The sequence below is a fragment of the Aspergillus undulatus genome (assembly GCF_047715775.1).
Source record: "Aspergillus undulatus strain CBS 261.88 unplaced genomic scaffold BDV17scaffold_8, whole genome shotgun sequence".
In the NCBI taxonomy this organism is placed as follows: Eukaryota; Fungi; Ascomycota; class Eurotiomycetes; order Eurotiales; family Aspergillaceae; genus Aspergillus; species Aspergillus undulatus.
This window is the reverse complement of record NW_027396612.1, coordinates 606276-628391: the sequence shown is the minus strand read 5'-3', so window position 1 is coordinate 628391 and position 22116 is coordinate 606276. Positions and strand designations below refer to the sequence as shown.

The 22116-nt window shown below is 51.2% G+C and overlaps 9 protein-coding genes across 9 annotated transcripts; 5 read left to right on the top strand and 4 right to left on the bottom strand.

The window, feature by feature from the left end:
• The first annotated feature begins 79 nt into the window (after positions 1 to 79).
• BDV17DRAFT_255755 (putative DEAD/DEAH box helicase) lies at positions 80 to 6264 on the top strand. Its single transcript, XM_073756969.1, has 4 exons — positions 80 to 240; positions 291 to 957; positions 1008 to 2851; positions 2907 to 6264. Exons 1-4 carry the CDS (start codon positions 212 to 214, stop codon positions 6016 to 6018), a joined length of 5652 nt encoding a protein of 1883 aa, XP_073618808.1. The 5' UTR covers positions 80 to 211; the 3' UTR covers positions 6019 to 6264.
• Positions 6265 to 6326: 62 nt separating this feature from the next.
• On the top strand, positions 6327 to 7344 carry cyn1 (putative cyanate hydratase). The gene is made up of 2 exons (XM_073755761.1): positions 6327 to 6389; positions 6444 to 7344. Exons 1-2 carry the CDS (start codon positions 6369 to 6371, stop codon positions 6903 to 6905), a joined length of 483 nt encoding a protein of 160 aa, XP_073618807.1. The 5' UTR covers positions 6327 to 6368; the 3' UTR covers positions 6906 to 7344.
• BDV17DRAFT_229806 (putative C2H2 finger domain protein) lies at positions 6949 to 9239 on the top strand. The gene is made up of 3 exons (XM_073755760.1): positions 6949 to 7619; positions 7715 to 8472; positions 8577 to 9239. The coding sequence occupies exons 1-3, from the start codon at positions 7257 to 7259 to the stop codon at positions 8815 to 8817; spliced, it is 1362 nt and encodes a 453-aa protein (XP_073618806.1). The 5' UTR covers positions 6949 to 7256; the 3' UTR covers positions 8818 to 9239.
• Positions 8951 to 9610, bottom strand: BDV17DRAFT_229802 (uncharacterized protein). Its single transcript, XM_073755759.1, has 3 exons — positions 9362 to 9610; positions 9229 to 9299; positions 8951 to 9151 (listed from the first exon to the last, which is right to left on the bottom strand). Exons 1-3 carry the CDS (start codon positions 9524 to 9526, stop codon positions 9106 to 9108), a joined length of 282 nt encoding a protein of 93 aa, XP_073618805.1. The 5' UTR covers positions 9527 to 9610; the 3' UTR covers positions 8951 to 9105.
• Positions 9611 to 11708: 2098 nt separating this feature from the next.
• BDV17DRAFT_280031 (uncharacterized protein) lies at positions 11709 to 13376 on the bottom strand (the record flags this gene model as incomplete). Its single annotated transcript, XM_073759818.1, has 3 exons — positions 11709 to 11745; positions 12769 to 13084; positions 13121 to 13376. 3 exons carry the CDS (start codon positions 13374 to 13376, stop codon positions 11709 to 11711), a joined length of 609 nt encoding a protein of 202 aa, XP_073618804.1.
• A 518-nt stretch (positions 13377 to 13894) lies between these two features.
• Positions 13895 to 16383, top strand: BDV17DRAFT_288541 (uncharacterized protein; the record flags this gene model as incomplete). The annotated part of the gene is made up of 4 exons (XM_073761438.1): positions 13895 to 13899; positions 13962 to 14087; positions 14143 to 14573; positions 16169 to 16383. 4 exons carry the CDS (start codon positions 13895 to 13897, stop codon positions 16381 to 16383), a joined length of 777 nt encoding a protein of 258 aa, XP_073618803.1.
• Positions 16384 to 16514: 131 nt separating this feature from the next.
• Positions 16515 to 17375, top strand: BDV17DRAFT_288540 (uncharacterized protein; the record flags this gene model as incomplete). Its single annotated transcript, XM_073761437.1, has 3 exons — positions 16515 to 17015; positions 17090 to 17265; positions 17327 to 17375. The coding sequence occupies 3 exons, from the start codon at positions 16515 to 16517 to the stop codon at positions 17373 to 17375; spliced, it is 726 nt and encodes a 241-aa protein (XP_073618802.1).
• Positions 17376 to 17591: 216 nt separating this feature from the next.
• On the bottom strand, positions 17592 to 18173 carry BDV17DRAFT_301526 (uncharacterized protein; the record flags this gene model as incomplete). The annotated part of the gene is made up of 3 exons (XM_073764274.1): positions 17592 to 17647; positions 17732 to 17799; positions 17887 to 18173. 3 exons carry the CDS (start codon positions 18171 to 18173, stop codon positions 17592 to 17594), a joined length of 411 nt encoding a protein of 136 aa, XP_073618801.1.
• A 2121-nt stretch (positions 18174 to 20294) lies between these two features.
• On the bottom strand, positions 20295 to 20899 carry BDV17DRAFT_255748 (putative quinol monooxygenase). Its single transcript, XM_073756968.1, has 2 exons — positions 20809 to 20899; positions 20295 to 20705 (listed from the first exon to the last, which is right to left on the bottom strand). Exons 1-2 carry the CDS (start codon positions 20828 to 20830, stop codon positions 20413 to 20415), a joined length of 315 nt encoding a protein of 104 aa, XP_073618800.1. The 5' UTR covers positions 20831 to 20899; the 3' UTR covers positions 20295 to 20412.
• Between the last annotated feature and the right edge of the window lie 1217 nt (positions 20900 to 22116).

Here is a 22116-nt window from a genome sequence, read left to right as displayed (position 1 = left end):
CGCCTGCTTTTCCCCTCCTTGTTGTGTTATTCTGCCTTCTTTCTCCTTAGAATCTCTCTCTTCTTTTCCTCCACTCTCTTTTCACTCTCCCTCCTCTCTGCCTTCCTGCCTGCTCCTTCTCTACATTCGTTTCAGCATCTCTCCCCTCGTCCATCCGGCGTTCAGACAAACTGTTTCATGATCTGAATTTCGAAATCTGACCGCTGCCAGGATGGCAGACGCCCAAAGGCTACTGAACTGGTAAGAAATACGTGGAAGTCCTTAGCATGGGAGAATAACACGCTTTTCAGGTTTGAGAAGCTTGCTTCCCGTACCTTAGATCTCGTCGGCGACTACGCTGGTGACGAGCTCTTTCTCCTTGAAGGGGATTCTCTTCTTCTGCAATGTCTCTCTGACAAAACCTTGGACTTCTCTCATGGATTACAGCTGTTACACGCCACTCATCTCGTCGGGAAATTCCTTGCCCAGCTTCACAAGAGAAAATGTGTTTTTCATCTCGTTTTCTTTTCAGAGCACTCCCGGATCTCCATCCCTCCAGCTGCCGCTGAGAACCTGTGGCCCAAATATCGCTTTGCCCGTGAAGCCATCGTACAACACTTGACTCAGAACCTTCCGGCTGCGGTTCCTTCGATTCAGATTCGACGCTTTGCGAGCTACCGATGTCGTGATTTTGGGCAATATCTAGCTTCTGTCGGCGCATACTTTCTGATGTGTCATGACGGTACATTTGTCTTGAAAGGAAGTGTGCCCCAAGACACAGACTCGCTGAATGGTGATGACGCCACTGTACTATCGGATGACGGCGAATCATCTTCATCGAACAGTGAGGGAAACCATGACAATGCACCTTCCAGTATTGAACCCACAAAACTTATGCTACGATCGATGATACACTGGTTCGTTCTTCATGGGTATAACATCTCAATCTTGAACAGCTTAGAATATCGAGATTCAAAGGTACGTTTGGCTATTCTGGGCTTTGAATGTATACTCACTCACGTGTGTAGGTTCTGTCCATGGTCCTTGAGGGCTCGGTATCGCGCGCAAGGGAGCTCTATGATTATGGAACATTAGCCTCAGTTAGCCTCGATGGCCCTCCACCCATACCCAATACGATCCCGCTGTACAAGCAAAAGGTGCACTATGGCGCCAAGGAAGAGCAACTTCTCAACAAGGCTCTGGCCATGATTGAAGAGGAAAAACTTGGGCTGACTCAACGTGAGTGGGCCACGGTAGTTACGGTAGGAATGATGCATCGGTCAACTCCATCTGGCTTGGACGGTCTCCTAGAGGCCTGCGCCATGCTATTGCACACGGTCATCCTTAGCGAATGCAAACTCTCAGAAAGGGCCACTGTTTCAACGGGAAATGACACAGGCGAGCGATATCTCGAAAACTTTTCCAACGCCATGAAAAAGGTCTTGACTTCTGAGCCTTGGAAGCAAATTATTGAGTATACAGCAGGTGGCTGCGACTTGGGCGATGCAGTTGATGGTAGACTGTTTCTCGAGACATTGCGAGTCCTCAGACAAACCAAAAGCCTGGCATCTTTCAGCTTGGCAATCCGGAAAAGATCCGATGTACTCATACGTGCTGTCTCAACCTTGTTCGAGATTAATGTTCATCTAGGTATAGAACTTGGACACAATGGAACGGGGGAGACCAGCAGTGATGCGCTGAACGCTCGGTCATTAGGAAGCCGTAAAAAGCCCAAGAACAAGGCTCGGGAGCAGCCCAACAATATTGAATCGATTAGCGTCCTGCCGTTCAGCAATCGAGTTATCGATGTGCATCTCAGACCCGTATCCGTTGAAATAGCTGACTTTGCCGACGGGGCTAAGAGCAGCAGTTGTTCACGGATATTCAAGGAGCTCAGCCATTGGCACAATCATAGACGCCTTCTCAACGAACGATTTAGTGCCTCTCTCACTGAGCGACAGAAGGTGTTTATCAACCGGCGCAACCAATTTTTCATGACTGATGTACTGCGATATGCCGCAAGTCTTACGAACGCAATTGGCGGGTCGCTTGAGCCCGAGTCAGTCTTTGTGAGACCTCAAAACGACAAAACGAAGGACAAGAATAATTCCAAATCCACCCTAAGCCACAACGGCGATAAGAGAGCAGTGGCGCCAAAGCCCGACTCGCGTCTTTCGTCCACAAACCACAAAAAGCACGGTCAACATGGAAGGCCATCCGTACGGGATCAGATCGCCGAGCAGTGGCGCCTGAAGCAGAGGGAAACTGTCGACAAGCACTTTGCTGCGTGGCGGTTGAAGCTGGCAGACCTCGAGAGAGAGCGTGACTATTCCGCACGCTACATCAGAGCCAAACAGTATCTTTCAAATTTGTCGACAGAAAAGCGCACTGCGGTCGAAGTGGAGGTACTGGCCTTTATGACAGGGACTCTACTACTTGTGTGGAAAGAGCAATGCAACAATGGCGGTGGAGTCACTTCAATGCATATCGTAGCACTGATATGGCATACCGTCCAGCAAATCGCGAAATCAAAACACGGTCTTACCGAGGGAATAGCGAAGTGTATGCAAGCTACCACCCGGCTGCTCAATCTTCCAGCCCTCAGGATGTCATGTGGCGAAAATCGCAGCTTGTCTTTCAAATTTCCAGTTCTAGACGTCAAGATGGGAAACGTCTCAATCGGAATCTCGTCGACCGAGTTTCAGCTGATTCATGCTGGACCGTACATGGATCGTAGTATGGGCTCAGCCGCAGATCCCCGTGTTCATGACTTCGAGCCGGATGCGTGGCAGCGGGAGGTGCTTGATGAAATTGATGCCAGACGGAGTTTGTTCGTAGTAGCACCAACAAGCGCGGGAAAGACTTTCATCTCGTAAGTTGGCCGAATTACTAGTCCTCACTAAGTTGCTGCTGATGATAGAATGTAGATTCTACGCCATTAAACAGATTCTGGAAGATGATAATGACGGAGTTCTGGTCTATGTTGCACCTACCAAGGCACTCGTCAATCAAATTGCTGCGGAGATTCAAGCAAGGTTCTCCAAATCCTTCGACAATACTCTCGGAAAGTCAGTTTGGGCAATACATACACGTGATTACAGAATCAATAACCCAACCGGTTGCCAAGTTCTAATCACTGTGCCGCATATCCTTCAAATTATGCTCCTTGCCCCGACGAACGCGAAGACGTGGTCACCCCGTATCAAACGCATCATATTTGATGAGGTGCATTGCATTGGCCAGGCGGAGGATGGTGTTATCTGGGAACAGTTGCTGCTTCTGGCTTCATGTCCTATCATCGCACTATCTGCGACTGTCGGTAACCCGAAGGAGTTTAAAAAGTGGCTAGGGATGGCTCAGAAAGCCAACGGGTTGGAGTTGAGAATGATACAGCACAAAACCCGGTACTCAGATCTGAGAAAGTACATCTATAATCCGCCGGCCAAGTTTGCCTTTAATGGGCTCTCGACACCGCTACGACATTCTGTACTTGGGCTAGAAGGAAGCGCAAATATGGCTTTTTTGCATCCTGTTGCAAGCCTGATCGATCGATCTCGTGGCCTACCGGACGATCTCACCCTAGAGCCGCGAGATTGCTTCACGTTGTGGATGGCGATGAAAAGATTTGCTACTGACAACTTCCCGATAGATGAAAACTTGGACCCTTCTGTTGCTCTCCCAAATATAATCAAGAAGGCTGACGTTATCGGATGGGAAGCCCAGTTAAAGGCGGTGTTGAAAGACTGGATGAGCTGCGATAGTTCTCCATTTGAATCTGTCGTTCAGCATCTCGCAGAAAACCTGGGTATAGCCGCGCCAGACATTCAAGGATCTGGTGAACACCATAGTTCTCTCGAACCAGCCACTGTGGATGGAAGCAGCATCTTGGATACGACCTTGCCCTTGATATGTTCTCTCCATGACCAGAATGCCCTTCCGGCTTTGTTTTTCAATTACGATCGAGCCAAATGCGAGCAGATTTGTGAGCATCTTGTTTCCCAGCTCAAAGAATCGGAAGATCGTTGGAAAGAGTCGAGCCTTACTTGGAGGAGAAAGTTGGCCAAATTCGACGAATGGCGGAAGATGCAAGAAAAACAAGCCAAAGTCAAAGAAACAAATAATAAGAAAGGTAAGAAGAATGAAGACGATGAAGAGGATGGCAAGATGTCGCTGGCAAGAGAAAATGCCGAGTACAGCCCATTCGAAACCTTCAACCCAGATGAGCCGGTTGCCGGTTTCCATTTCGCAGACGAAAAGAAGCTCACGAACTCGGAATTCGAAGAGTACGCCACGGAGATGAGGAAGCGAGAAGTCCCCGAACATCTGATTATTGCCCTGAAGCGTGGGATTGGCGTTCATCATGCAGGCCTCATTCGGAAGTACCGCCAGGTCTGCGAGGTACTTTTCCGCAAGGGCTACTTGCGTGTGGTTATTGCCACCGGAACCTTAGCTCTAGGTGTCAACATGCCTTGCAAGACGGTTGTCTTCAGCGGCGACTCCGTCTACCTAACCGCCCTGAATTTTCGACAAGCGGCCGGTCGAGCAGGTCGTCGTGGGTTTGACTTTTTGGGCAATGTTGTATTCCAGGGACTTCCTCACCAGAAAGTATGCCGCCTGCTGAGCTCCAGACTGCCGGACCTCAATGGACATTTTCCGCTCACGACCAGTCTTGTTCTACGTCTGATGATTCTCCTCCACGAATCGAAGCAGGCTCCTTATGCCGTGAAGGCTGTCAACTCTATTCTCTCTTGTCCGAGGATTTATCTAGGTGGACCGGAGTCGAAACAGACGGTACTACACCACTTGCGGTTCTCAATCGAATATCTCCGCCGAAATTGGCTCTTGGACACGGTCGGAGCACCTTTGAACTTTGCTGGAATGGTTTCTCACTTGTATTACACTGAGAATTCCAGCTTTGCCTTCCATGCTCTACTGAGTGAAGGCTACTTTCACAGACTATGCAATGATATCAACGAGAAACCAACAGATACGATACGCACCTTGATGCTTGTCATGTCACATTTGTTTGGACGTCAATTTCTTCGACCCAGCGCCTTGGAATCTCTGGGAGCCAGCAGGAAATCCACCTCAGTCGTTATCCTCCCGGAACTACCTGAACAAGCGGCGAAAATCCTGCATTCGCACAACAAGAGGACCTTGGGCACTTACTCGGCGTACGTCAAGACGTTCATTGAACAGCATCTCCACGCGGATGATTGCACTCTTCCCCTCACTGGCTTAAAATGCGGAGGAGATGAATCCGCAAGCACAGTCACAGGTTCGATGAGATTTCTGGCACCGACGCGGATTAACTCTGCATTCGTTGCCCTGTCAGGTCATCAGGATGAATGGGAAAGTATTTCTGATCTTTGCCAGATGGTCCGAGGCGGAGTCTGGCTTGAAGAGTCTGTCATCCCGCATGTTCAGGCCAGCCCAAAGGACGGCCAAGCTCCCCTCAACGCGTACTTGTACGACTTTTTCAAGCATGGGAACGTTCACGCCCTGGTAACGGAGAACATGATCCGCAAAGGAGACTTGTGGTTCGTGCTCAATGATTTCTCCCTTGTCTTAGCAACAATTGTCACTACGCTCGAGAACTTTATGAAACTATCTCCCGGCACCGATCCGGAGATGCTGGAAACAATGGGTGTTGGTGATGCTTTTGACGAAGAACTCGAAGATAAAGCATTCGAAGGCGCTGATTTCCAGACCAAGACCCCCGAGCCGCAGCTGACCAGGGGAAGACCATCCATTAGCACGTCCGCGATTCTACCGGCTAAAGCCAAGGCCAAGAAGAAGCCGGTCGCCGACAGCTGGGAAGATGAGGTAAGTGAAGACGATCTGAGCGATTGGGAGAAAGAAGATAGTACGTCGGAGTCTCAAGGCAACACGTCGAGAACGCCGCAGAGCAGCGACCCATCTTCGAGACAGGGGTCACCCGATGCAGTCCTCGAAGATAAAGGGTTCTTGCAAGTTCTTCAGGGATTCAGAATGCTCCAGGCAGAGTTCAATGAGAAATTCAAAGCCATGTGGGCGTAGTGGGGTTTGCCAGAGTCAGGATATATTATGGATCTGTCGATACGTTGGGACTTATTTTGCCTGGTATGGCTGCAAGATGTGATATTGGTGATCTCAGGATGATGTTTGAGTGCTTGGATGTTTTCGAGTTTTGTCATTTCCTTTACAGACTGCCAGATACTTTAGTCAATTAAGAATAAATGCCTAAGAAGGTCCTTATCTTCAACCCCTCACCGGCGGGGAGCTACCCCGCACCTGCTGTTGGAGAAACAACGTCACGATCACCATATAAAGACCGAATGCCCCTCTGCATTTCCTCAATGTAAGATCTTCCATCGTACAACTCAACTCCATTAATTATCACCGCCACCATGTCCCTCGCAACCCTCGACGTATGACTCATTCCCCAAACACAACCCTTGCCACCACTAACATTCCCAATCCAGACAACCCAACACCCCAACCTCCCCGCCTCAAGCGCAACCCTCTTCACCGCAAAAGCCTCCAAACAACTCTCCTTCGAACAAATCGCTCAGCACATCGGGCGCAACGAAGTCGCCGCGGCCGCAATCTTCTACGGCCAAGCCAAGGCCTCGGAAGAAGACATCGCGAAGCTGTCCTCCCTGCTCGAAATCGACCATGAGACATTGAAGACTCAGCTCTCGGGCTTCCCGGACCGCGGCCGCTCAGTCGAAATGCCGCCCAAGGAACCGCTTATCTATCGCCTTTACGAGATTGTACAGAACTACGGGTATGCGTATAAGGCGGTGCTGAATGAGAAGTTTGGCGATGGGATTATGTCTGCGATTTCGTTTTCCACGAAGGTGGAGAAGGAGACAGATGAGCAGGGGAATAATTGGGCGGTTATTACGCTTAGGGGAAAGTGGTTGCCTTTTTCGAGGTTTTAGATTGTGGTTCGATGGAGGGGGAATGGAGAGATGATTTCTATTTTGGTGATGTACATACCTAATGGTTGGATATGTGAATGTTAAAGCTTCCTGGACTTCTGTAGGTAGGTGTTGAGTGACTTACAGAGTGAGATTGTAAGGGGTCTCTTAATCATGCTCAATTAGAAGTCTAGGCAGCTCCCTGGTTGAGACAACTTCCCTTCACTTGCTCTCTGATTGGCATCAACACAAGGCTCTTAACAAGCAACACAAGACAGTCTCATTTCCCAACTCAATTCACCTTCCACCGTTCATGGTCTGTTCTCATCCATCCTCCATCTATTCAACTTCATCAATCCCAATCCCATCATCATGACCTCTCCGTTTCCCCCGATGAGAAAGACCGATTCTGGACTCTCCTCAAGAACCACCAGAGAGACCATGACTGGCACCAACACCGAGATGAAGACCACCACCAAAACCTCCGCCGACGAACCCCCCCGAATATTCAAATGCACCTTCCCAAACTGCAAGTTCTCCTTTCGCACCGACCAGGAAATGAAGAAACACAAGTCCACCTACCTAGACCACGAGTACTGCCCCAAGTGCGACCTCGACTGTGAATCCGAAGAACAGATCCTTCTGCATAAGATTAAGAGTAAGAAGCACATTGTCTGCCCAATCTGCGGGATTGACTTTGGGAGTGAGGGTGGGCGGGACAGGCATATTCGGCAGGTAGGTCTTCATCTCATCATCGGCTGAAGCTTCAAGTCTGTTCGATCAAGATTTCTACGATTCTGACCATGGCCGGAATTCTGATGCATGTTTAGTTCCACCGTACCTCACAGAACCTCACCTGCCATGGATGTCAGGACACCTTCCGGAGCGCCGCGGGCCTCATGCGGCACATCGAAGATGGCGAGTGCGTTGCCATCAGCTCGGATCGATTGCTATTCGAGCAGTCGAAGAAACTCATGCGTAAAGAGGCGCTCGAAATCCCCGCGGCCCCCCTCCCCATCGCCCCCTCTATTTTCGATGCGGACGGAGAAGGTGGCGTCGCTATACCTATGACTCTTGGCGAGAGAAACCGCGAGGCCATGGCCAACCAGCCCACAAACAAAGACGATGGAATTCAGGATCTGATTGACGAACACTGGCCGAAACTTGGGATCAACGACAGCAGCTTCGGAAATGGCCTAGGCGACCTGATGGCATTCACTGATGTCAGCGTAACCGAGAACCCCAAACCCAAGGAGAAGGACAAGAACAAAGAGAACGAGAACGTCGGCTGGCACGATAAAGGCCGGGAGCACGTTGCGGTATCTGCAATCACGGTCGGTTCCGGGTCCGCATCAACGTCTCGGGCTGGAACTGACATCGCTGCACCCAGTGGTGGTGCTGGCGCTCTCTCCATCGGTCCCCCCGACGCGGGTCTCGTGCTCGAAAAGATCTACCGCGACTGGGACCCCGCCAACTTCCTCGACGAGTTCTCTGGAGAGTATGTCTGTGCCTGCGGGAAGCGCTGCCTTACCAAAGAGGGCTTCGAGAAACATGTCCTTTCGAAGTCGCAGGGGTCGAGGCAGATGCAGTATGTCATTTCTCTTGTTTTCCTCCCTACCCTACCCGCCCTACCCGACCACGCCCTACTCACCACTTTAATGCAATACTTACTAACACCACATTCTCAAATAGATGCCCCGGATGCCTCAAAATCTTCAGATCGACCGCGGCCCTAATCGCGCATTGCGAGTCGGCCTCTATGCGCTGCGACGTGAACGAAACCAATCTATACGCTAAGATCATCGACGAAGTTAGCGGCGGCATGATCCAAACCTCCGGGTATAATGAGGACGGCACGATTAGGTACGTTGCCGGGGAAGTGGATCTCAGGAAGGTGACCGTCGGGGTCGATTTGGACATGGTCGGGTGGTAGGTTTGACGCCGCAATCAGAGGACGCTGAGACTCGCGACGAGGAGATACGTCGGGGATGATCATAGTGCGTATGTATTTATTACCAAGACCAGGCAACGCGGTCGTGCAATGATGCAATAGTACAATGATTTAGTACTCCGGAAATTATCTAGCAAACAGCGGGGTATAGCATAACGAAATCAATCTCTTCTCTTCATCACTGCCGCTCTCCACAATGCGTCTTCATCCGAACTTCGTCTCAGCTCGCACTCTCGCGCGGCTGTAGGTTTCAAGTAGGATATGGTGCATCTAACAACAAATCTCACAGCACTCGAAGCAGGCAAGACCGGCGCAACTATAAAATAAGATGTCCATTAGCCGTCTCTTTCAGGAGCTCAAATACAGTCGCACATAGAAAAAGGATAGACTCACATTCCGCAGCAGAATCCCGCCTGGCCACCACCGCGCAGCTGCATCGAGGTGTTCATCTGCTCTTGTTGCCGCTGAGGAATTTGAATTAGCGCGCTTGGGATGATAAGCGGAGGGGCTAAGGAGTAAGAAGTACCGGCTGCTCAGAGACAACACCCTGGTTGCTGGCGGTCATGTTGGGCGCGTTACCCGGCTGGACCATCTGGAGGGTATCTGGGTCGAAGGTTGGGTTTGCGTTGGCGTTGTCGGTAGTCGACTCCTTGGAGGACTTGAAGAAGGAGAGAGGGTTGAAAGAGACCATTTTGCTGGATCTGCTGAGTTGAGATGGAGATAGAGAAGGATTGGTAGATGGGCAGGAAGGCGATCGGTACAGGTGGTGAGTTTGTTTGAGACGAGAGAATGATCCGGGGAGAGGAGACAGCCGAACTGGCCGTTTTTATAGCGCAGACACCGCGGCGATAGTCAACAGAATTAATCTAATTTGCAACACGGACATGTGGCTGTGACAGACAGCCACGCGGTTGAAACGGCACGACGGGCTGGATCGAATTTTCGAGGAAACCATGGGGATCGTCCAAGCTGAGGGTGTCCACGAATCCTTGTGGCTGAACGACGCTCTACTCCACTGTTTGATTTGCCGGAGGATCCTCGGTGTCAGTCTAGACGACCGGGGCCCACCGCCGTTGCGAGATGCGAATGATCCAGACGTAGGTCGTGAGTCGGAAGGCATTGGGTATGTCGGCCTTACTGGGCGCCATCTGTTACTCCTCAGTCAAACTCCGTATCAGCACCTGCTCACGGTGAGTAAACGCAGTAACACGTTGGCGAGCGTCAAGCCTATAGACAAGCCTTGATAGGGCTGTAGGCAACCGCGTTTCCTCGATCCAAAATTAGCGAATCTCCACTCCAAGCTTCGGTCAAGCTTCCACGGTGGGGCTTAGTTTTCTGGGCATTCAGCCTTTGCAGATTTTATTGCTGCTGCCTTCATGTCGGTTACGGCGTCGGCTGGAATGGTACAGGAATGCGCATCGAAACCTCATGGAAAGGAGCTGTCTTCTTGCGAACGAAGCCGATCCGTTGCGCAACGGCTGATGATCGGACTTTTCTCGGAGATACTAGTACCTCATCATAGTCCTCCCTCAGAGTGAGGATCGCGGTGCCCTGAGGCTGAGAATGGAAGCCAGACTGGATCCGGAGTCCGTGGGTCCCGCCCCAGAGTCTCGGGGACTTGGGGTCTCCCGGGGCCCTCTCGAACTGGGAGTCCATCGAGTCATCAACTCAGGTGCGCGCACCTGGCACCGTCAACTGTTGGGCTCCAGCCGCCTGTCGAGACAAGGTCGAGATGGGTCGACGTTGCCGTTAGCTGAAAGATATTTGATGAATCAGGCGACTTGACAGAGTGACGGGACGGGATCATATTCGTTTGAGCGGGAAGTGGCCTGGATGTGAAGAAACCGAGAGCTCGGTAGCGTTACGGTAGAGACTAGAGAGAGAACGTTGCTAAAGGGGGAACCCGTAGCCATCGCTCCTTCCTGATCTAATCGGGACCTCGGAGGATGAACTTGGCAGGAGCGACCTGCTGGACGTATCACCTCTATATGGAAGGTACGCCCATCGCGCCTTCCCTTGAGGACAAGTAATCCCAGCTTCTTCTGAGTTCTGCCTAAAGTTTAACAAACATTGCTTTGGACAACAATGAGCTCCTTCCCAGTTCTAGCTTCACGGGCTTGGTAAGCACCCTAGCTCTATGAGAGATATGATCAACCTTCCACATGGGGAAACCGTGCATACTCAAACTGTACGCCGCCGCTCGGATATCTGCCTGCCGAGACGTGAATGTAGCGATGTCTTGCTCCGACATGGTTCTATATGGACGGCGTGGATTCATTTTGCGGCTCATGAGGAGACGTTTCGAATGGAGCATGGAATCGCTTGGGACAGTAGCCACTTTCTAGAGTATGATCCACCCTGGCTGGCCATATAGTTCAGCTTCGTTGCAGTTGGTGAGCGTCGGCAATGTACCTGACTAACCAAACTAACGCAACAGTATAGATGAGCCTGATGTTTATGGATGGCAGCGAGGCTACTTTAGCTGGTCTTTCTAAAGGTTATTGCATTGCCGCCTGAACTCGACTCCGTACTGACTAGCGTAGTAAGCACCGCCGATCTTGTGCGAAACTGGTACGATGCGGCGATGTACTTCCTCAATGAAGCAGACTTCTTGAGGAACTACAGCTGAAAACCGTCCAGACAATCGCTGTACTCGTCGGCCTAGGAAAGAGTTTCGGGGACTTCAACTCCCAGCCGCTTCTCCAATCCACAGGGATAAGGATCGGGCAGATTATCGGAATGGACCGCGAGCCGCCGTTGGTATCTGACAGCCCTATCGTGCGAGAAATCAGTCGGCAGACGTGATGGACTCTGGTCATTTGTGGATCGCTGTCCGTTCCTCCTCGAGCTCCATGTATCCAGGAAGCGGATTTTCATGTCAACCTGCCTTTACTGCCGTCAGATGAGGAGCTTTTACAGCCAAGCCTCGTTGAAGAACTACAACCGCCTAATCCAAGGCCAGTGCAGTATCATCTCGCTATGATTGCAATAGCCAAATCCGTCTACCGCTTCCAGTATCAGCTGGCAAGGCCGGACCCTAAAGACAACAAGTCGCTCGAGAGTATAGTCCTTGCCACGGACGAAGACCTGGCAACCATCACATCGAATCTTCCTACCCATCTCTCTGAAGCTCCTACACCGGAGATGTGAGAGGCCTTGGACAGTAGGCAGTAACCCACCCCGGGTCTCGCTGCAATGGCGAAGCCTAACCCTAACTCTCCTGACATACCGAATACGTGTCAACCGCGTTCTGCAGCCCAGATGGTCTTATTCTCCTTCCCCCCAAAGTGACGCCGTCCTCACTAGGTCAAAAGTCATTTGCATCGAGTCCGCAGTCACCCTTATTACCCTGGTGAACCGCATAAGAGCACGCTTGCGCGACATCGTCCTTGGCCAGTTACCACTCACTCCTGCTCCAAAATGAACACTCCAACTTTGTTCTCTACCTCGTTCTGGGCTTTCTATGTTGCTGGCAAGTTTTGGACTTGGCTATCTAAGTTCTACCCAGACGTATGATATTACAGGGCGATGACCTTCTACGTATTTTCGGCGGCAATGATGCCCGCCACCGAGTCCGACTCGGCAGAATATATAGACAACATCAAGCTCTGCTTATCGTTCTTAAATTTCTTGCGCGACCACAATGCCCTTGCGTGGAGGGCCAACGCTGTGCTGAATGGTTTCATGGGGGAGGAGCTCTCGTGGTAATAGCTGTCCGAAAACATTCGATAGAGCACTTTTCGTCAATGCTAGCGCATAGGACTTAGTAGTCTGCGGGGGGAAATGAGCAAAAAGGCAGAGTAGAGAACACGCCTGAACGCCGGCTTCAGAAACATCAAGCCGATATTATACACAAGATAATGATACAGGATTCCATCACTTCGAGAACCCAAACCTCATTGCCCATCCCCGCCCCCCTCCTTCTTCTCCAACACCACTTTCCGGTCCTTCCCATCCTTCCCCTCCTTCTCCCCCCAAGTCCAAACATCCCAAATATGCTCCTTGATCAAATCCCCATACCCCCGCCCTTCACTAAGCGCCTTGCGTTCCTCCTCAAGCCGTCGCTCCTTCCACCCCTTCTCCTCACTCCCCATCCAAACTCTGTTCAGCACCCCCTGATCCTGCACCCGTTGCGCCATCAACCGTTCCCTCTCCTCCTTCTCAAGACTCTCCTCCGCAAGCCTCTTCTCCCTTGACGCCCTTATCTTAGCCTGAATCTCGAGCGCCCGTTCAGAGGGGAGCCCAAAACCTGGCGCCGTCTGGCCCGGGTTCCGCGATATCTTACTCTCGATGCGCTCGAGGATACTCCGCCCCGTGCGTTCGTATGTGATGTGGTTCGCAGAGATCGCGAATGCGCTTGTCAAGAGGACCGTTAGGTGGTCGAGTTTTCGGGGTGGGAGGGCGATTAGGATTGGGGAGGCAACGAGGAAGGAGTATGCGGCGTAGGTTTTGAATTTTTGGAAGTCGGCTTCGCGGTTGGGGGCTGTTGAGGTTGTGGTGGAGGGTGAAGGTGGTTGTTGGGTTGGTGTTTCTTGGGACATTGTGCCTTCCCGAGGTGGTTCCGCTATGATTCGTTGAAAGAGGTGAATCTTTCTTCAGTCAGAAATTTGAGTTGATGGGAGGAAGACAAGGTAGCTAGCTGTCTGATAGCTTCTCTGGATGCGATTGTTGTTGGCGGAGGTGACATCAACTTTTTTTGGTCGGCGATCGACGGAGAGCAGTTGGAGCTTCAGGCACAAACGAGGCAGCACATCCAGAAATCATGTGACAGGATTTCCGAATCGGGACAGCATAGGGCTGCTCATCTCAGGTAGTAGATGGTAATTGTCTAGGTTTGCATTCAGCAATAATATAAGCCTAAGAGATCCGTGTCTCGCATAGCTCCAAGTGTGCATTTGACCTGATGTGGTATAGACCGGTGGGTAGGACAAGTGCCTTTCCAAGTCTCCAAGATCACAGTATTCCGTGGCAATTGATATATGAAAGAAGGTCTTTCGATAGCACCGAGATAACAGCCATTTATCGTTCTGCTGCTGGCTGTGCAAGGAGCCGGATGGGCATGAGGTATCTTCGTCCACGGTCAAGGCTGAGAACTCAATCAGCTGATCTGCAGGCGCGCCAACAAGGCGGAATTTGGAACCACCAGCATCACTTCAACAACATTTCCCACTGGTAATATCGCCCCTGTATTTCACCGTGTTCGATGTCGAGCTTGCGCTTGGTGCGATAGGCGCCGCTGATGTCTGTTTCAGGTGCGTTCATGGAATCATGCCCTTACAAGGCAGCTCCGGCGCTAACTGTTGGCAGGTGTGGAAGGAGTCTCATCTACAAGGCCATCGAGATCGCCGACACAACTTTCAATGACAGCAGGATTATCGTGGAGGCGATATGGCTCAGAACATCCAACAGGTTGGGAGTCCTCGAGAGCGTCTGGGACTTGCTAGACGAGGATTACCAAGAGCTACAGGATCGAGTGATTCCGGCGCTGGCGCGGAAGCTGGAAAGCGTGACCCTGCAGCTGAGCAAGGTCGAGAAGAAATATAATCCCAACGGTGACATTCTGCGCAACCGCGGCTCACGGGCTCGATACGTGGTCGCCGTCAATAGCAACTTGAAGCAGGCCATTGACGAACTCAAAGCCTGGGAGGTAATATTTGACCCGACCTGGTACTTTACGACAACAAAACTAGAAGATCGTGTCCTCAACCATGAGAGGGCCAGAGGAGGCTCAGAGTCCAGTACGTTTCTACGCCGGCTAACATTCGCGCGACCCTCCGAGAGGGCGCCGAGCATAGAGGGGTATTTCTCTCTGGGGATGCTTGGTCACTGCACGCCGGTCCAACATACCTTACTCCAGCGCCCAGATCGTCGATGGTCTGAGTGCTTCTCTGCCATCATGCGTCGTCGACTGCGTTGACTGCGCACCCGATGCCAACATCAGCACGCTGACAAACGATGTCCGAACTCTGGCTTCACGCCTTCACCCAGTCGAAAGGATGGAGTTTCATCTTCTCAGCTGCAAAGGAGTCGTGAAAACTCGAGAAGACAATGGCCAACGCGTCAAGTCTTTCGAGTTCGTCTTCTCCATACCTCAGGACTCGCTGCTTTTAAGAGCCTTCGAGAACATCTCAGTTTCTTCATTCCGGGGTACTCCCTCACAGACAAACTGCGGTTAGCGAAGCAACTTGCCATCTCGGTCATCTGTGTCCACACTCTGGGATTCGTGTACAAAAATATTCGAACAGAGACTATTTTTATCTTCAGTGACAGCAAATCCGAATGATCTGCGCGGCCGATCTCGGGACGCTTTTCGGGCCTCGCCAGTGCAGGATCTGTCAAGGACCGGCTGGTCACTTTAGCAAAGGAGCATCTACCTATCAGGATGGGCGATCTGTACACCAATGTCGTCCTGAGTTGCCTTAGATGAAGGCGAGTTTTGCGACGAGGACCGCGTCCTCATTGGCTTCAGGTAATTGAGGAGGCAATACCGTCTCCATTCAGTATTTCTATTCGTCAACCGGATAACTAATTGGTTTGAGCAGATCCTCCTGCAGTTGAATAGCATAGCCATGTGACGATGCGGTCCCTGCCGGCGGACGTGGATATGAGCGGCAGGCCATATAATATTAGTTCGAATGCCCTGTTGCAGCAGAACCTTTGAATCGACGCTACCCCTGCTCATTTCTATTATATGATACCAGTACAGTGCAGTCGAAATTCATTTTGTATAATGACCAAGTGTCTGGATACTAGTCAGGACATACGCCACATGCCACAATAGCAACGACTGTAGTAAAGGCAGCACAGCATCCTTCGTATATGGCACATGCTCTATGATAGTTTTGCCTCTAAGTCTTCCATTGTTGGAGATCATTACGGCCGCTTTACGGCTGTTGGAAATTTAGGGCGCTCTACGATAGCGCTTGGCCCCTGACGATTTCAATAATAGACAGCGCCGCTCCATGAGGCGTCCACATCCTGACATTTGAGAATCGAGGGTCCGCCTTCTTGTACAGCTCAATGCCCAATGCTTCAAAATGAGTTTTCTCGACAAATACTACAAATGGCAAAGCCATTCCGACTCCATTGCCACGCGATGAACCCTCCGAAGCCACTCGCTCCAGAGAGCATGACACAGCTTCTTCCGAAGCCCCTACCGCCCGCCCATATTGCTTGGACTATGATGTTGCTTTGCCTCTCCGTCCTCCTATCCGCCCTCGATCTAACCATCGTCACCCCCGCTATCCCCGCCATTGTCGGCACTTCCAGGACCGCCTCGGGCTACATCTAGGTGGGAAGCGCTGACACCTTAGCCTATGCAGCTATTACTCAGGACGTGCAATTCAGGGACTTGGAGATTCGTGGATGGGCATTATGGTTAACATTGTCGTCAGTGATATGTTCTCTCTGCGTGATCGGGAGCTGTATCTCGCGATTACCTCGCTTGCCTGGGCAGTTGGGAGTGCCACATGGCCGGTTCTAGGAGGCGTGTTTACAACGAAACTGAGGTTCTCTGTCACCAATTCTTTTTGGGATAGGGACGACTAATCGTGTCGATATGGTGTAGCTGGAGGTAGTGCTTTTGAACCAACTGTAAGACTAAATATATGTTCCCTTGAAGCTTCCGCTAACAGGGAAGATTGAATAATGCCTGTTTGGGTCGTCTCGTTCCTTCTCTCATGAGAATCTCGAATCCGCGCACCCCCATTGCAGCCGGGCTGAAAATCGTCAATTGGACAGGGAGTCTGCTCATCGTCGGTGGCTCGCTGATGGTTCTCCTCGCTCTCGATTTCGGAGACGTTGACTATTCATGGCCCTCTGCAACCGTGATTTGTCTGCTGGCTTTTGGATTTATCGGTCCCTTTATTGTCAATGAGTGGAAGATTGCGAAGAGCCCAATCATCCCCATTGGGCTGTTTGCGTCACCGACAAAGGCAGCGCTCTATGGTGTCTTTGCCTGTAATTCTTACGTCTTAATCGGTCAGGCTTACTGCCTACCGCTGTATTCCCAGTCAGTTCTCTCGGCGACTGCGTTAAATGTCAGGGCTGTATCTTCACCCCTAATCATTTCGTGCTCCGTTGCAGCCGCCGCTGCTGGAATATTTATGCAGCAAACCGGTAGATATCTCCCGGTGATGTACGCTGCCCAGGGTCCGTTTGTTCTAGGCTCTGGCCTGCTAGTCAGCCTCGACTTCGAGACGAACATCGCCAGCTAGAGTAAAAAAGAACGCCCTGTATGACTGACAGCTCACAGGTAACAGACATCAGGCCGGGCCCCTCGGCACTCCCGGTGCAGGATTCAATGCGGATCCTGGGCTCTCGTCTGCTCAGGGCTTTGGACATGGTCGTGCTATACAGCGCATGCTGCAACGATGGCCAGCGTGTCATCGTTGTGACCGCAACAGGAAGTAAAGTAGATGCCTTGGAGGCGTAGGTCCAGTATCCAGAAGGGGACTCCAAGCCACTGATGTATCATGCGTTCCTCCCATAGTCTGTTTCTCTGGTGCTTGGAGGTTGTTTGTGGTATCGGTCTAATCTAGGGAGGGGGTTACCATGTAAAGGATGGACAACATAACTCGTTTAGTTCAGGCGGCTAGTAGTTTGGACTCGATTGCCGGTATGACGATGATGATCTTAATGAACATTTTGTAGAAGATAAATAGACCCGAATATGACAATTGCGAACAATGCGAACGAGTTTTTCAACCTCCCCGTCCCAATTTGATATCCGTCCCTGTACCCAGCCCAGCGCTAACCTATCGGTGGTTGATAGAGATAATAAGGTCGCCATTGCCGCCCGCAGCATTGAAACCTGTATATCCCGCCGCCTCAGTCAACCTAGTCTCAGAAGCAAAGCGAAGAGCAAAAGCAGTGCAGAAATCTGATTCGAACTCACCTCCAACATATCCTTCAGAAGTCGTGCAGCTATCAATAATCGCCTGCGCGCCGTAGGCAACATCACGGCTAAATAAACCATCTCATCAGCATCCACATCCACATCCATACACAAACCTATCTCTATGCAAATCTGGCAGGTGCAAGAAAACTCACCAAAGCGAAGTCGCACCCCCCGACCCACCAATGTTGCTCCCAGTGATTACAGTGTCGCCAGCCTGGCAGAAGATGCCGTTCTCATTCTCAATCGTGCATTCGTCGGTGCCCTTGTTGAAGAGGTAGTCGACGCAGTTCTGGGCTTCGGAAACGGGACGGTACCCGCCGCCGTTGTCGGTGCAGGAGAGATCGACGCGCTTCTGGAGGGTTGAGGTGGATGCGGGTGCGGCGAGGGTGTTTGTGGCAGCGAGCAGGGCAAGGAAGAGGGTGGAGGCGGTGGTAAACATCTTGGTGGTCTGGTGTGGTTGTAGGGAGTATGATTTATTGGAAGGATTGAGGTTGTGGATTGGATGCTTTGTGCTTGAGTTGAGATGGAATGAGATGAGATTATTGCTTTGTGATGATGACAGAATGTCAACGGGTGGTGACACCGTATTTATACCATTTTCGAGCACGGTGCAATTTCATTGCTTGCTTTCCATATCTCTTCAGACCTATCAGCCATGGCCGAAGTTGCTCGAAGTACACCGCCCGATGCGCAGTAGAAAGAGGCAGTGTCGGGTTTCATCTCAGCCCTAAGTAAGTGGGGATCGTCACCACCGGAGAACCCCCGACTCGACTGCGGACTATCTCTGTGGAGACTAGGGCTGACAGTAACTGGCAGACTGAGCATTATGATATTTAGTTGTAATCCTTTGGGCTATATCGTGCGCACCGAAGCGTCGGACCACATGCTAAGATATTGCCAAGGTAAAGGCATGATCCCGGGGAGCCACTGGACACTCAGTGTTGAGCTGTGCCTGATGCCGCTAGCCAGGAGTGTAATCAGCCTCGATTTGACCTGGGGGCCGATTTTAGGGGCGAAAAGTGCTGATTCATTTACCGTTGTTGACTGGTCCGCTGCGGCTGGGATGTTAGTACATTTGCAGTCCTACAGTACAGCTGGAAGTTCCAGCGGGTTGCCCATCGACGATGCAATTTACCAAATTCTCTCTGCGAAACGGTGACCGGCTCGTTCAGTAAAACGCATTATGGATTAGTCCGGGCTGGCCATGATGTGGGTGATTCCACCTGCCAGCCATTCTGGAGCCAAAGGCGATCGAACCCGGCGACCGCGGTCGCATTCGCTGATACCCAGCGCAGTACTTGGCACCGAGACTTGGGATCTCTCTTGCTTTGTCGGCTTTCTGAAAGTGCATCTCACTCGATCAGGTAAAAAGAGGATCCTGAATGAGGGTTGAGACGTCATAGTATGGTGGGCGAAAAGAGACAGCCTGCCGATGCCGGGGGCGCAGTCTTTGGTTAGAGAGGACCTTTTCATGGGGAAGACAGGGACGATCCATGAGCATGCATGCGTGGGGCCACCTGGGACCGTGCCTGAGTGTCTGGGCTTAATCTCCACAAAGCGACCTCTGAACATTCACTAGAGCTGATATCTGCACCTGGGGACAAGAACCGCGAAGAAAAGGAACGCCGCAAAGTGCCAGCCGAGTATAACTATATAGACCTCGTCTGATTACTGAAATCTCAACCAGGCACCGCAGCAGGACGAATGTCTCAGAATAGTGAAGTCACGATGCTCACGCTTCCGAGGTCGAGGTCGAGATGAGGAGGTGAGGTCACGGGGGGCGCCTGCCGTTTTGGGAGGGTGGCTCTCTGGCGGCTCTCTAACGGTGCCGGTCTCATCATCCTACTGTCCTCAAGGCCTCTTCGCACGCTTACCCGATAGTGAAGCATTAGTTCCATCTGTTTAATGACTAGGTGATTTCCCGTGCATGGCATCAGACCATACGTCGCAGCCACCCATAAAATCGTTCCCAGCATTACCATCCCCATTCATCGAGGCGCGTCCATAGAATCCCAGTCCACCTTGAGACTTCTTTCCCTGCTTCCCTTCTCCCCGGTTGCAACATGATTTACCGTGGTTGTGACAAAGGTTCCAGCAGCTTGTCCATGTCCGTAGGCCTAAGCATCCGCATGCCGAGCACATGCCCCCGGCCTGATACTTCGACAAGACATACATTTACATTCTTCAAATATATGGGTGTATAACGACCACTATACATACAGACCGTCGAAGGCAGTTTGCTGAAGTCCATGAACAGACGTTGCCCCTTATCCTTCCTCGTCGGCTCGGTGGATATTGTCGATGGAGGGAAAATATACTAGTGTCGTATATGCCGGGGAGTGGGTAGGAAGTGTCTTGTGATATGTTGCACTCCAGAGATGGTGTGACTCCGCAATTGATCCACTTCCTGTATATCAACCTGCTAATAAATAGGTTTTGATAATGATTGGGGCAGCCCAGGACCGGTGTGCGTTGGTAGATACACCAAGGAGATGATGTGATTGAAAGTCTATGTAGAACGCAATGACCTTATTCGAACCTAGCAATAAGCCAAGTTAAGAAAAAAAAAAAAAAAAGTAGTTACATATATACACAAATATGCAAGGTTCGGGCGAACGAAAAGACCTCACCGCCAATGAATTTCCTCCAAAGATCTCAGACGAGACCCATCATCCAATTCACTCCTTCTTCTCCACCGGTTCAAGCTCCTCAAACCGTCTGAGATCCATATCCCTCTCCAAAAGCGGAATAACATAGGGGTCGAAAGTCTTCCAGTACGGGTTATTCAGGTGGTAGGTCTGCGAGCCCTCGTTGAGGTAGCGCTCGACGATGCAAAAGTCCTGCGGGTCGTGGACCGACTGCATGACGTGCCAGGAGAGCGTCTCCTTGTCCTTGGAGTACACGGCCGACGCTTCCTGGAGCTTGGCGGAGAGCTTGGAGATGCTCTCTTGGTCGGGCTTGGCCCTCATGTCTGGTGGAGGGGTTGGGTTAGCAATAGCAAGGTCGCGGTTGGTGAGGGGGAAGCGATGGAGGGGAGGAATTGGAGCTGGGAAAGGGAGGGATAGGTGACGTACGGACGACGATTGTGTAGACCATTTTCGATGCTGATGAGTATGTTTGGTACTTGAGCGCGCGCGACGTAGTAGTAGTAGATGCGAGTTGGGAGTTGTGGTTGAGCAAGAGAAGTACTGTTGGCGATGCCCCTCCGCGGCCGAGGCGGGGTTCTGAGATAGTCCGATCCGAGTCTCCGACTACGGCATGCCGAATAGCTAGAGGCGTAACTGACTACACATGCATTTCTGGGCCTGTGAACTGGCCCATCTTGCGTCAATATTATTCTATTCCCCGAATACTCTTTCTATACTTGATACAATCTCATCTCCGCGTTACATACCGATCCAAAGGATCGTTAATTCAATAGTTAGTGATGCAGGTCCAAGGTTACGTCATCTTTGCGACGTAGGTGTTCCTGGGTCGCAGTATGCCGAGCCCTACGCCGGGCCCTAGTCACCTGACCATGTCACCTGACCTTGTCTGGCGTTGCCCTCTTTATATAGAAGAGGTATAAGAGATGCCGCGCAATGGCATTATCCTTCAGGATCTGAGGCCTTATTGTTCTAAGAGACCTTATGAGGAATTGCTATAGTGGTAACTGAGGGCATACGGCGGATGTGATTTAAGGCGGTCTTGCCCTAACACTGATATATAATTTTCGCCTACGTACGTCTGCTACGCAGTGTGCCAGAGTATGGCAGAGTCCCGGCATTATAGATCGTCCTGTAATTCATGAGACCCATCGTCTCTGAACTGAGAGTGAATATCGTCAGTTCAACACAGACAGCGCGTCTCCGCTAGCTTCTCAATCCCCATTGCATGATTCGTTCAAGGGCTGGAACGGCCCCCGGCCGCAACCAGAGACAGACTATATACCTAGTACAACCTCTGGTCTGCATATAGGAAAGGCCCACAGGGATTTCTACCGTGCTAATGACCATGTTCATATAAACTGGCTAAAAAGCCCTGTGGGCCTTTACTATATGCAGGCCAGAGGTTGCAGACTCAGCGGGTAAGCGGGATCCGAAGCCCCCAAAGGTTTACCTATCCTTCTGTTCTAGCGAGATCCGATGACGGAGTGTAGAGAAAAACACCTCAGCTATGTCCCATACTTCAACATTTGAGTCCGCAGGAAAAGCATTAGCCTGGTTCCTGATCGTGGGGTGTAGGGTGCCACCGCTCACCTATGCACATACCACTTATAGCTAGAACTAGAAGGGCAAGGAAGGTCTTGGTTTAGAGAAATCGTATTAGAAGCTTGAATAGCGATCTATGCGAAGCGGGATATCGAAAAAAAATGACCTCAGAGAAACAAAACAAAAGAAAGA